The 13,083-nt window shown below is 36.4% G+C and overlaps 1 protein-coding gene across 2 annotated transcripts; it reads right to left on the bottom strand.

The window, feature by feature from the left end:
* Window positions 1-3,713: 3,713 nt before the first annotated feature.
* copz1 (COPI coat complex subunit zeta 1) lies at window positions 3,714-12,394 on the bottom strand. 2 transcript variants are annotated; one of them, XM_077218249.1, is made up of 9 exons: window positions 12,297-12,394; window positions 11,874-11,942; window positions 10,016-10,097; window positions 9,842-9,933; window positions 9,706-9,761; window positions 9,529-9,606; window positions 6,193-6,244; window positions 5,918-6,016; window positions 3,714-4,218 (listed from the first exon to the last, which is right to left on the bottom strand). In XM_077218249.1, the coding sequence occupies exons 1-9, from the start codon at window positions 12,312-12,314 to the stop codon at window positions 4,171-4,173; spliced, it is 594 nt and encodes a 197-aa protein (XP_077074364.1). In that variant the 5' UTR covers window positions 12,315-12,394; the 3' UTR covers window positions 3,714-4,170. The 2 variants fall into 2 exon arrangements, with proteins under 2 accessions (XP_077074364.1, XP_077074365.1); XM_077218250.1 differs by having other exon boundaries at window positions 5,918-5,956.
* Window positions 12,395-13,083: the final 689 nt, after the last annotated feature.

The following is a 13,083-nucleotide window of genomic DNA, read 5'->3' as shown; positions in this document are numbered from 1 at the left end:
TTGGCAAAAGCGTCGTATATGACGCCTTGGGATGAGGACGGGCACTTAATTTACTACCCATTCAGCGTCTCAACCAGTCCGACTCCTGAATGAATGAATCTTATGTGCCGATTCTTTTTTAATTAATCAAAAACATACAGCACGACCAATGTCATCTGATTGCCGATCGATTGACTCTTTTGTGCCGGTTCTTTTAGTGAATCAAAAACATACCGTGCAACCAGTGTAGTCCGATTCCCAAATTAATGAATCTTATGAGCCGTTTGCTTCGTTGAATCAGAAACATATAGCCTACAGCGCTACCACTGTAGTGAAATTACAGAACGAATGACTCTTATGAGCCGGATATTTTTTGTGAACCATGAGACTTAAATCAGTGTGTGGTCACTGACTAGTTTTTCATATGATGTATGGTTAAAGATACACATTGTTTTTTTCAACAGGCCTAGTATGAATTATGTTAACACATTGTTTGTCATTTATGTGATCTATGAAAAGAAATTAAGAAAAATTCTTTGTAAACACACCTTTGGCAAGAATTGTTTTAAATATAAATTCATTATTGAAATGATATGCAAAATCGAAATGCAGTTGCCATTGAAATGCATGCATGCTAACAGATAACTTTGGAGATCTTCTTGAGCTCAAACAAACAGAGCAGTGTTTTATAGCACTAGAATCAATGGCTTACTTATAGTTGTCTCGGCATAATTACCTCGAAATGGCACACTTTACCTTTTATGTTAGATTACTATTAACACAAAGACCGTTGTACATATCCTTTCAGCTGTAACCCACTGACTCTTGATTACCCTTTTCCCCTTATTACAGATGATAATATATATATTTTTTTTTAAACTTTTCCACGATCCCACAGCACATTGCTTTATTCAATGGGAATATGTTGTACACTTCATAACACACAGATGAGCGAGACATCTTAAGGTTTTATCTGTGACTCTTACCCATTCACTAATGAATCATAATGAATGACCTCATAATGAAAAAGCTACTTAGCTCAATTGGTCAAATAAATTTTGAGCTGAAGGCTCTCATGCTTTGGAGATAAGACGCCACCGCTCGCGCGCCTCTCTGAAACGGGGTTAGGGAACTCCCTCTGGGAGGGTGGGACGCTCAGGGGCCAACGTCATGTTTCATTCCTCAAAACAGCACCCTTTAGGATATCAGCCGAGACAAAGGAAACTTTCCCAACTACTTTCATATGGATGCCAAAGCATCATTAAAGAGGAAGATGGAGAGGAATAGAAGGTTGTGGAGGTGTGCTAAATCAGTGCCAAGAAAGATCTCCGTCTGAAGCTGTGTGTTACAGACCCAAACTGGCCTAAACAAGCCCTGTCCTCTCCCATTACAACTGCATATCCCACATGGCGGTGAACTTTTGTAACCTGCAGTCAAAGCCGCTGAAGATCGGTTTCCATTCCAGCTTCTGCAGTACGAATCAGGAGAATGGATGTTAGTCAGGATAGAAGCCATATTTAATTTTTCGCGAAGGAAAAGAGGATGTGAGGAATATAAAAAAATTAAAATAATACTTTCCAAAAAAGAACAACTAAATAAATCCTGATGGAAAAAGTGTTCTTTTTAAAAACTGTATAAAATAAAGTTAAGCTATGCTGCTTAAAGGTAAATGTATGCACTCATTCATTGATTTTTAAATCTTAATTTTTTTTCAGCTTATGATACCATTTCTATCGCAAAATATTAGTTAAGTATTGCATTGATAATCTCTAAACCTCATTTGAATTTGTTGGTGGAAAAATAAATTAGGATTGTGATAAAGAAGTTTAAAGTAGGGTTATTATTTTTTACTAAAATTGAAACCATTATCACTATTTCACTATATAAAATAAACATTAACTGAATTTAAATAGAATATAAAAAAATTTAACATTTTATTTCAACTACTAGCCAAAGAATTATTTCTCATTTTCGCTTAATTTAAGTTGAAGTACTAAATTACCTACAACTAAATAAAATTAAATTAAAAACTAAAACTTAAGAAAGACTAAAAATTAGACATTAAAAACTAATAATAATGACAAATACACTAAAACTACTTATGATTCTATTTCTACAGGGGAAACAGGCATTAAAGTCATTAAATATTTACTTGGTGATATTAAATTTGCTCTGCTGGGTTTGGTGGTTGGTGGAACGAATAAAAATGGACGTCTGATAAAGCAGAAAGAAGTCAATTCATTCTAAAAAAATTGTTAGGTTATGTCTGGTAATGTCTAAAGCTCTCTTTAATTTGCTGTAGATCATTAGATGAGCCATTATGTTGCTGAATACAGTAACTGGTACAAAATAAATAAATAAAAATGTGCTTTCTAAGTCATTAACGGACTGGGCAGCTCCCTTCGGTTTCAGACAGCCATTGCATGGGCTCTTTTCATGTACCCTGATAAAATCTTAGTGAACTCTATCAAAGCATTGGTCACAGTGACCCCTGATATTGCAGATGTCTGGTCTCCGCCCCTAGACCGATAACAGTGTCCTAGGTATGATTCTGAGGCACGTACGTGATATACTACTATTTTTACAACCATTTCTCCAGGGGGAACCTTTCATTTGCATTAACATGCGAGACGGGAGGAATCCACCAGAGAAAAAGCAGGCATGCAAAGCTGTCAAACCTCCTTGTAACGTTTTGCCTCACACACACACACACACCGGTTGTGTTTTCATGTTTTATGGGGACTTTCCATTTTAAAAAAGTCCATATATATATCCCCTGACACTAACCAAACCTAGCCATCTCAGAAAACTTTGCATTTTTACATTCACAAAAAAAACCATCACTTAGTATGATTTATAAGCCGTTTTCCTCATACGGACCCAAAAATGTCCCCAAAAGGTCAGGGATTATGGATAATGTCATCTTTGTGGGAACATTATGGTTTACCTGAACCACACACACAAGCCATGGGTGTTTAGCGACAACCAGTTTTTATTCCAGAATATTTAGTGGAATAAACACTTTCCTCATGCAGTGTAAGAGGGCTTGTGGCCAAAAGAGCTTTTCAGGGTTTTTAAATAACAGCCTGTTTTAGGACCTCTTAAAAATGTGCCATTTGTTGCACATAATTTACAACCAATTCAAAATTGACCATAAATTTAGAGGGGGAACATTCTTTGATGTATTGTATTGTGGATGTATTAAAAACACTTGTAATTTTACATGCATGATGTAGTGCCTACCAAGCATAAAAGGGCAACAAAAACAAAGTTAAAACGCTGTAGTAAATGTTAAGTGCAGTTCAACCTCAGGATTGTCTCATTTACAACCAGGAGAGGGCGCTATTGCATTGTCTTTGAGTCATTGATAGGGAAACAGGCACTTCAATTGGAATTTATACAGTAATATCTGTCCATTTTAAAAGAGGTCTAAATTATGAGTAATAAATGTTGTAGCATCTCTAATGTTCTCAATGTCATAACAGTTCCTATTTTGTTTCTTTTATAAATCTGTTTAGTAACTCATTTCTGTTTTGTTGCTAGGGAGGTAACATTTACTAGCTCACCAAGAGTCCCTAATCATACGTATGAGCAGTAGTAATAGTGATGAATGACTTTAAACTCACAAAACAGTAAACAAAATGACCTCAAAATATTGGCAAGGGAAAAAGAAGTCACAACCGCCCCTGCAAACCCAATAGTGACCAAAAAGAGGAGAAAACACACCGCAGCAGTACGAGGGTGAAACGGTTTGTTTATTTCAATCAAAAAAAGGGTCAGAGTGAAGAACAGAGAACAAGATCAACCACTGGAATGTACATGAATCGTAATGAAAATCAATCTCATAGTACGACAGTGATATCATTCACAAAACCAGCCATATATTCAAGCGTTTACTGGAATGGGATGGAAAAAATAAAAACACGCCCCGGTACTTTTCCCTAAAAAGAAAATCCCGCCAAGACAATATTCCAGCTTCTTCATCTTGCCATGACAATCTTTAGAAATGTCATGTTCTTGGTCTTATATTTGAGATAGAGAGAGAAACACTAGAAGTCAATTGCAGTGGATGTACACTTTAACAGTCAAGAAAATACTTGAGGAAAAGGGCAGATAGGACAGTAGTGATGAAAAGTGGTTGAGTCTCATTCATTCCCCTGATCTCAGCTCAGGAACGGGACCAAAAGCGTCCTATCGGAGTAAAGACCATTTGATCTGTTCCTTAGCTGACTGTAGCACCTAGAAATAAAAAAATAAATAAAATATAAATTAATTTTATAATGTAAAACTAAAAAAAATTTATAATGTAAAATTAAAATATAATGTAAAACATTAATATTATATTACTTAAAAAAATATATACATGTATATAAGTTTTAATTCACCAAAAATTATGAAATGAAAATTTCTAAAATGTATATATTATAAAAAAATATAAAATGTATTAATATAATCTAATAATTTTATTCCACAATCAATCTGATAATATGAGGGCTACCGAGATAAAGTGAGATGTTTTTTAGATGTCAAACTTTAAATGGAAGAAACATAACTTGGTGCTCCTTTAAATCCACTTATAATGGTTGTTATAATTAATCTGAGGTGTCATTAGGAGCTTATGAAAGAATATATGAAAGTGGCTTCAGCCAATTTATTATAACCTGAAGTTTTAAATTAGGCAATGCAAAATAATTAGTCACATTTAATTTGAATGAATTACCATCTTCAGAATCATTTATTTGAAATATTTTGTGTTCCTCTTCAGTAAATCCAATCACTCAGTGAGGACGGATAGACCAAACCACTCCCACAAAACCTCACTTGTCTCCAAAGCTACAAAAGGTAATTGAATTTTAACGTGTTTGTGTTCTTGACTTATTAATGCCATCATTTTTTTAAAAGACACATCCATCCTTTATGGTTTTCAATACTTACGAGGCAAAATATTAGCACCTCCTCCTCAAGATACAGTGAGGTCCAAAAAGCCTAAAACTATGGGTGAAATCACTATATTTTCCTAATTTATATCCCAATTTTTTATAACTCCTAAAACCCGTGTTTGGGGTCCAAAGGTTTAGGGTCGCAAGAATTTGCTAACCGAGGCTGCATTTATTTGATTAAAAATACTAAAACAGTAATATTGTGAAATATATATTGTAATAATATATTAAAATGTAATTGATTCCTGTGATTCAAAGCTGAATTACTTCAGAAATCATTCTTACATGCTCAATATTTCTTATCAATGTTGAAAACTGTTACGTTGCTTAATATTTTTGTGGAAACCATGATACATTTTTGTTGGATTTTTAGACAAATTTAAAGTTCTTTATATTTTAAATCCTTTGTAATGTTCAAAATATATCTTTACAGCCACTTTTGATAAATTTAAGCATTCATTTAATTCATTCTATTAAATAACTGACCCCAAACTTTCTAAAACTGTCTCTAAAATGAAAAAACTGCATAAGTGAAAAAGCAAAACTTTTACATGTAAAGGTGCCAATGTTAAGGGGAACCCTGTAATCGAGTAATGCAGGCGCAGCAAAACATCCAGGAATTAATTCATCATCTTAATTTGCAAAAGACGAGGCAAAGCATAACCATATAGCATGGAAGACGAGGAGACAGCCATTAATCATGGACACCAAAGGGATACAGGCAGCCTCTTAAACGAGAACATTAATCAGTCCGCACTCACGACTACGCCAGCCGCGAGGAGCCATCGCTGGCAGACAGCCGCCAATAATTAGCCATCATGTTTACATGCGCCAGACACACGCGGGAACCCGGACCAGCGACTGAAAAGTTCTTAATGTGGGAGCTGTGAAACCAGACCACCACAGACTCGTTTTCCAAATGAATCATGGGTAAATCACAGAGCCGCTATTAAACATAAGAGCTGTGTCGCTGAAGGAAGCGCGTGGACTTCTCTCACCTGAGTGACTGTCTGTTCTGTCAGAGGCACGTCATCGCCCTGGAACGAGATGAGAGAGGGAGATGCTGATGACTTTAGGACTGCTGGCTTGCTTGCTTCCTGTCTCGTACATGCAAGATTATTGGAAATCAAACTTAATAGCTGCCTAGCAAGTACCATAATGCTCATCAGTGGCGTCAGAGCACGAGAGATGAAGCAGAGGCAACAAATACTAATCAGATTAACATTCACATCAGTGTAATGGAACTCAATAGAGGAGAACAAGATGTAGTTACCCTCAAAGCAACACGGTGAACCACCTGCTGTGGGTCGCTCTCCAGGATCACACTGCAAAACAGACGATTAATCAGTGCTGCGACCACAACAATGGGATTTTTAGGCTCAATTACGATTGTTTTCAAAAATGCATGCTTCCTTTTTTGGCCCTCTTTTATAGAGGGAACAGGAAAGGATGTGGACAGGACCAGGAAATAACACTCGCCAGAATCAATCTTATGTCGCCCGCATGAGCACTAGTGGTCGCAGTGGAGTTTTCAGTGGCCGATGTCTAGACCCAGAAGGAATCTATAGGCTTTTTCTGCAATGATTTTTTGTTTTATTCTCTCAGTGGATTGCATCAAAGTATCTGCTTTATTAGTTTATGCATTACACATACCTGAAATCTGGGCATTGCAAACCATTGTTTGAGCTACAGGATTGACATTTAACCATAATAAAAAGTGTTAAACAGAGCTGAAAGAGTATGACAGTCTTAATGGTATCTGAAAGCATAATATAATCAAAACAGCCTGAATATCCAATAAATTAATGGAAGGAGCGGCTGATTTATAGTATTTAATGAATGATTTGCATGTCTGCAATTCTTTAGCCGTTGATTGTGTGTGGGCCAGTTGATTACCAATTATTTTTATAAATACAGTATAATTATAATTATATAAATATTAATGACACAAATTGATTGATTAGAATACTTAAAGCTGCAGTCGGCAAGTCTGGCAGATTGAGGGGACTTAGCCAAAATTCTGAATGTTTACAACTCTCATGCCCCTCCCATCGAGTTTGTGCTCGTCAGTGCGTGTATATTGTAACGTGCTCGAGGGGGGATCTTTGGCGTGTGCACTAGGGCTGCAACAACTAATCGATAAAATCGATTATAATCGATTATGAAAATCGTTGTCAACGAATGTCATTATCGATTAGTTGGTCTGCTTACGTCACGGGGAGCGTTTACTGGTACGCACACACACGCAAGGTCTCTCTCCCTCAGGCGCTCTGCCGAGCGCGCGCGCTACACGGTTTGGAGCAGTCTCTTCTGTCTCGCATGCGCGCTCTAGATTTCGGGAGTTTGAACTAATTCGCGGGCATCAGGGAGCCGCAATCAATATGCGGGAGACTCCCGGGACTTCCGGGATCTTGGGATGTCTGTATTTTGTCTCGAGCATCAGGTTGCGCAATCAGTTCGCTCGCAACGTAAGTGATGGATTAAAATAGCGCTACCGCAGAAATAGGTTAAATTAAAACGGTCTTTACAAAGCGAAGCACTAAATATAAAGGCAGTTAATAACAGCAGCAGTAAAATATTGTTTTTTAGTCACTGTACTCAGTGGTTTTCAGCGAATGCTTGTGCACTAATGCATAATTTCTCGTTTCCTTTACTCAAGCCTGTTAGCTTGCTGGGTAACGTTACCTCCATTCCGTTCTCTTTTTATAGCATTTGTCTACTAAGTTTTAATTGTTTTTCAAACGCGATCTACTGCGGCTCTACATTCACACAATTGTTTTCAGTCTTTCTATATTTATTTAATCAATTTATCCTTATATTATATTATTTTCTATATTATATATATAATATATATTATATTCTTTATCCTTATATTCCTTATATATAATTAAATTTAAATAAAAATTAAATGAATTATATATTTTAGATGTTTTTAATTTGTTTTTAGTTCAGATATTCACATCTGAACAACATGTCTGTGTAAATTTGTTTTAACAAAAATTGTGTTAAAACATAATATGTTGGATATCATTTTTTTAACAATAATCATGTTTGTCAACTTGCCATCAGCAATTATCATTAAAAACAATGCAAATATTGATATTAGTAAAACTCAATGTGTGGCTTTTGCACTTTTTAAAGTACACTTTTACACATAAATACCCTGATTTACGGTTTTATTTAGTTATAATAAAAAAATATATAATTTAATTTCTATCCGTTTAATCGAAAAAATAATCGTCCGATTAATCGATTATCAAAATAATCGTTAGTTGCAGCCCTAGTGTGCACGAACTGTGATTGACAGTCAGATCTCACAGCCCTGCGCTGATTGGACCAGAAGAACCGGGAGCGTCGGATTTTTGCAAATCAAATAACAGGCTCTAGGTGGAGGTAGAAGCGCGGGATTCATGTTGTTCTGTCGGAGCATAGTGTCCATTTCAGTGAATATGATCAAAAAAGTATTGCCGACTGCAGCTTTAAAATATTATTTGTAATAAATTACAATGTAATAAAATCCATAACATTTCTGTAGGTCAACTAGTAGAGCACAGTAGGTTTGACTCCCAGAGAATGCATATACTGCTTTGGATAAGAGCATCTTACAAATATGAATGTAATTATAATGTACACTACGGTTTAAAGGTTTGGGTTCAGAAGATTTTTTCAAGAACAAAAAAGTGACAGTAAAGACATTTATAATGTCAGAGAAGATTGCTATTTCAAATAAATTATTGTTCTTTTCAACTTTATTCTCAAAGAATCGCTCAATTGAGGACGATACATTTTTTATCAGATCAGACGACGTGCGCATAAACTATGATAGAAACTCGTTTACTGAATAAATCCCTCGATGCGCAACAAAAGAACTCGAGTAACTTTGCCTCAACAGTGGATGTGATCTTCTTCATGTGTGCATCACACTGCATCTCAAATGTTGGTTTGATTATTCTAAAATGCCTGAGCCAAAATGATTTGGTTTAATTCCCTGCCAGAAGCATCTCACATGATTGCGTTCCCAACACCAGGCATCTGAACGCAAGATAACATGACAGCGTTTATGGAATTTTGTCTGAGAAACACAAGTAATTTATGATGTAGGACAGAAGAGCCACAGTGGCTTTACCGATTGCAGCAACTTCTATTTTTATTACAGATATTTTTTGCCAATTTCCCAGGAAGTGGCGATTTTGTTCTCTTGAACACATGGGATGGAAACGGTGCTTTATTCGCAAATGTTTTATGCAACATTCCTAATGCACACAAGTTAAATTCACAACTTTGGATGGGATGATACCAGTATTTCTCTCTAGCATTTTGAGCGCTGTTGAATGGATTCTTAAACACCTCTGATTGGCCATTGCACTCACGCACTCAAAATGCTAGCGGGAAATGCTGGTATAGTCACAATTTTTTTTTATTTTATTTCACAACATTAATGGCTATTGATCAGAAGAAACAAAATGCAGAATTGGCGAGACGCATTTCAAAAATCTTACCGACCCCAAACTTTTGACCGATAGTGTATGTACAGCAAGATCTCTATGGAACAAAATTGTTTTTTTTCTTTAAATTAAATACAAGTTTGAATACATTCATTATGGCTTACCCTCCATCAACAATCTCATCAACGGCCAGGAACAGACCCTCCATATTTTCAAGCAGGGCTCGCTTTTCTACATTTTTCCTAAAAAGAGGAAGAAAACAATCAAAGTCAAACTTTTTTGGGGGGAGGGTTTTTGACAGAACCATATAACTCATAATGAAGAAGTCTTTCCTACAGTACCTCAACATTTGGCTCAAGGAATCAAAGAGACAATTCAACACTGACATAAGCATCAACTGTGTGAAGAAAGACAATGACACTTATGAGATTCACATGGTTATGATAAGACAATACTGGATAAAGTATAAAGCATTACCTCATTTTCATGGGAGCTGCCGATTACGTAGAAATACAGATCAATATTGCTCTTGTACACAACCGTTAGACCCTCCAGTAATGCTATTTCACCTGTGTGGAAGAGAGGAAGAATGACTCCAAGATATGACTTTATGTTGGCGAACACAAGACTGACAGTAACATAATCACTTACTGTCTGTCCTGTGTGTCTTGTTGAAGATGTTCTTCTCAAAGGCTTTCTGCTCTTTCACTGTGGGGTACGTGTCATCATAATACTGAAACAAACACAACCACTCAGTCGCAAACTAATATATGAAGCTTATAATACAGACAGAGCACTTCTATATTACTGAAATAGAAGACAAATTAAGTGCTAATAAACACACTTTCATACACCTTATGCAAACAAAAAGCTTATGTTTCTAAAGGGTGTGAGTTTGAAAATGACAGACTGTTATACGGTTTTGAATAACATGAGGGTGAGTAAATGATGACAGAATTCTAAATCTGTGTTTACTTTCAGGTTTAACCCTATAAAGCCTGCTATTTGATGAATTTCAAAGGCCTCTAAATTATCAACATGATCACAACTTTGCTGAAAACCTGTTGCACACAATCGTCTATTTACTCACCCTCATGTTGTTCCAAACTTCATCTTCGGAACACAAATTAATATATTTTTGATTAAATCTAAGAGCTTTTTGTCCCTTCATTGACAGCTATGAATCAAAAAATTCATAAAGAGATCATAAACGAATCTAAATTCTGCATAACACACGAGAATAAACCAAATTAGTTATCTCACGTCAAGCAAACATGCTAAAGCTTCCGATTTATATAAAGCATTCGTGTCTCTACAGAAAATTTTGGACTAAACCGCTCAATTCATATGGATTAGTTTTACAATCGCTTTATGAACTTTTTGAAGTGTCAGAGTGCTAGTTGCGTACTGTCAATGGAGGGACAGAAAGCGCTCAGATTTCATAAGAAATATCTTCATTTGTGTTCCGAAGATGAACGAAAGTCTTACGGTTTGGAGGAATGACATGAGGGCGAGTAATTGACCCTTCGCTAAGCCACGCCCGAAAACCGCCACTGGCCAATCGTGTCTTAGCAACCGTAACTAGGCGCGGGAGGTCTGGCAAGCTTTCGAGCGAGGGAAACATGCCGAAGCATTGTGCGTATGGATTGTGCAAATCTGATACCCGGTATCCTAAAAGTTTGGACGGGGAGTGGATTTTTTTTTCCTTCCCGAAAATCTAAAAGCCAAGGGGAGAAATGATGGGCGTGGATCAAGCAGTGTGGGAGACCCCATTCACAACTACTTGTCGACAGGTTAAAAAAACCCACCTATTGCTTGGAAGTTGGAAATAATTACGGTTCTTTGTTCATAATGCACGTTTTAACGTAAAATAAGACGTTTAAAGACAAGACGGAGGCTCACTGACATACTTTAAAATATATTTCAGCATTTTGTTAATCGACGGCATACTGTTGGCCCTGACTGAGTAACTTTAACCCAATCTGATCGCGGCTCTCCCGGTGTTAGTGTTATTCCACAAGATTTATGGATAAACTGTTTGATTTATAAATATTAGATTAGTTTCACATTTCACTTACCCTGCTGTGCACGAACACAGCTGTACCTCAATTTGTGCGTTTCCCATTTTTGAATGGTCAGCGTATGAGGCGCTGCTGCTTGCGCTGGGCTTTAGCTTAAATTTTTATGAAATTATTCTCTAATCGGTTGCATATTATGTCGTGGATATATCCCTTGAATGCACACTGCAGTCCCTTTTGTCTTGCTCTCTCAGATATTTCACATATTCGCTAAAAATTACTAATTATCTCATTGGAAATCTCTGACAAGGTGCATACACACTCTAATAGACGTGCTAGATGTGAAAGCTTGACAGGCGTAGCAACAGTAACTAAGGAGGGCGGGGCTTAGCGAAGGGTCAAGTGGGTGAACTATACCTTTAAATAAAACGTCAATGTAACGTTATATCAACTCAAATCTGATCCTGATGTTCATCATCTGATGATCTCACCTTAGCATAAAGTCTCTCTCCGTCATTGTCCATGATCAGAACAGCTTTTACAGTGTACAGAGAAGGCTCCTGTCACAGCACAGACACAAACATGACAGATAACCAATGAATTACACAGTCAAATGAATCAGCTGATCAGGGCAAAGGTTGAATAGACGTATAACTGTAGCTCAGATACCCATCAGCAACTGCGGAGGTTGTAAAGTCAATATTATAATGTAATATTTCAGTATAATCTTTAACCTTTAAATATAATAATTATCTTATACACGACGCTGTTGCTAAACTCGTATGATTGATTAGTGATTAAATTGTTTAGCGTCAGATGTGGCGGAAGAGCTATTTGAACAGGCAACAGAGCAGATTTAACTGCTAGCGGATGATTTACACTTATATTGGGATATAGAGATAAAATCGTATTACCAGTATTAGCGTATCCATCTTGTACTGTGCAGAAGGCTCTCACTCTAGCTCCGTGTATTGAATTCCTGCGTATGTGTACTTCCGCCTACGACATGAGGTAAAAGGTCAAAACTAAGCGGAAGTACTTTGTAACGTCTTTAATAATTGCGGGAAATAAATAGCCTACCTAAAGTTATTATTATATATATTTTTTATTATTATTAATGTTAAAAAAAACAATAAAAACATTAAAACAATGACGTGAACATTACAATACAATCTACACACTACAATACATAGTCTAGAAGCACACAAATCGTAAGAATCCAGATGTGTACAATGTGTGTGTCAATAGCCTGTTTGGCTGCTTGTGAGAGCAAAATGTTGGAAAATGTCCTAACAAATTCCATGAGATTTTGTTTTTATTATATGTGTTTATTATATGTATAGTATAGCTTATAGGTAGCCTATATTGTATTCACTTTACACCAGTGAACTAACGTTAATGCAAACAGGGCTTTAAGAGAGAAATTGGAGAGTATAGCCTAAGGGACATTCTAACAGAAACGGACATGATCTGTCCTTGAATTGTTACAGTGAATAAAAAGTATTTCATCCAAAAATTTCTAAAACTGGCTGATGGTTGATTTCTGTGAGTTGTTGTGTAGGCTAAAGCAGGGATGCCAACTCTCACGCATCTGGCGTGACACTCAATCTCACGGTCTCACTCTCAACAAAGAAATCTCACGCTAAATAAGACATTCTTCTGTCCTGTATATTTTTTTTTCAGTCATGTGCTCTAATTTCC

The sequence above is a fragment of the Siphateles boraxobius genome, unplaced genomic scaffold (assembly GCF_051911475.1).
Source record: "Siphateles boraxobius isolate OS27281-9 unplaced genomic scaffold, OSU_SipBor_1 77, whole genome shotgun sequence".
Taxonomy (NCBI): Eukaryota; Metazoa; Chordata; class Actinopteri; order Cypriniformes; family Leuciscidae; genus Siphateles; species Siphateles boraxobius.
This window is presented reverse-complemented; position numbering and strand designations above follow the sequence as displayed.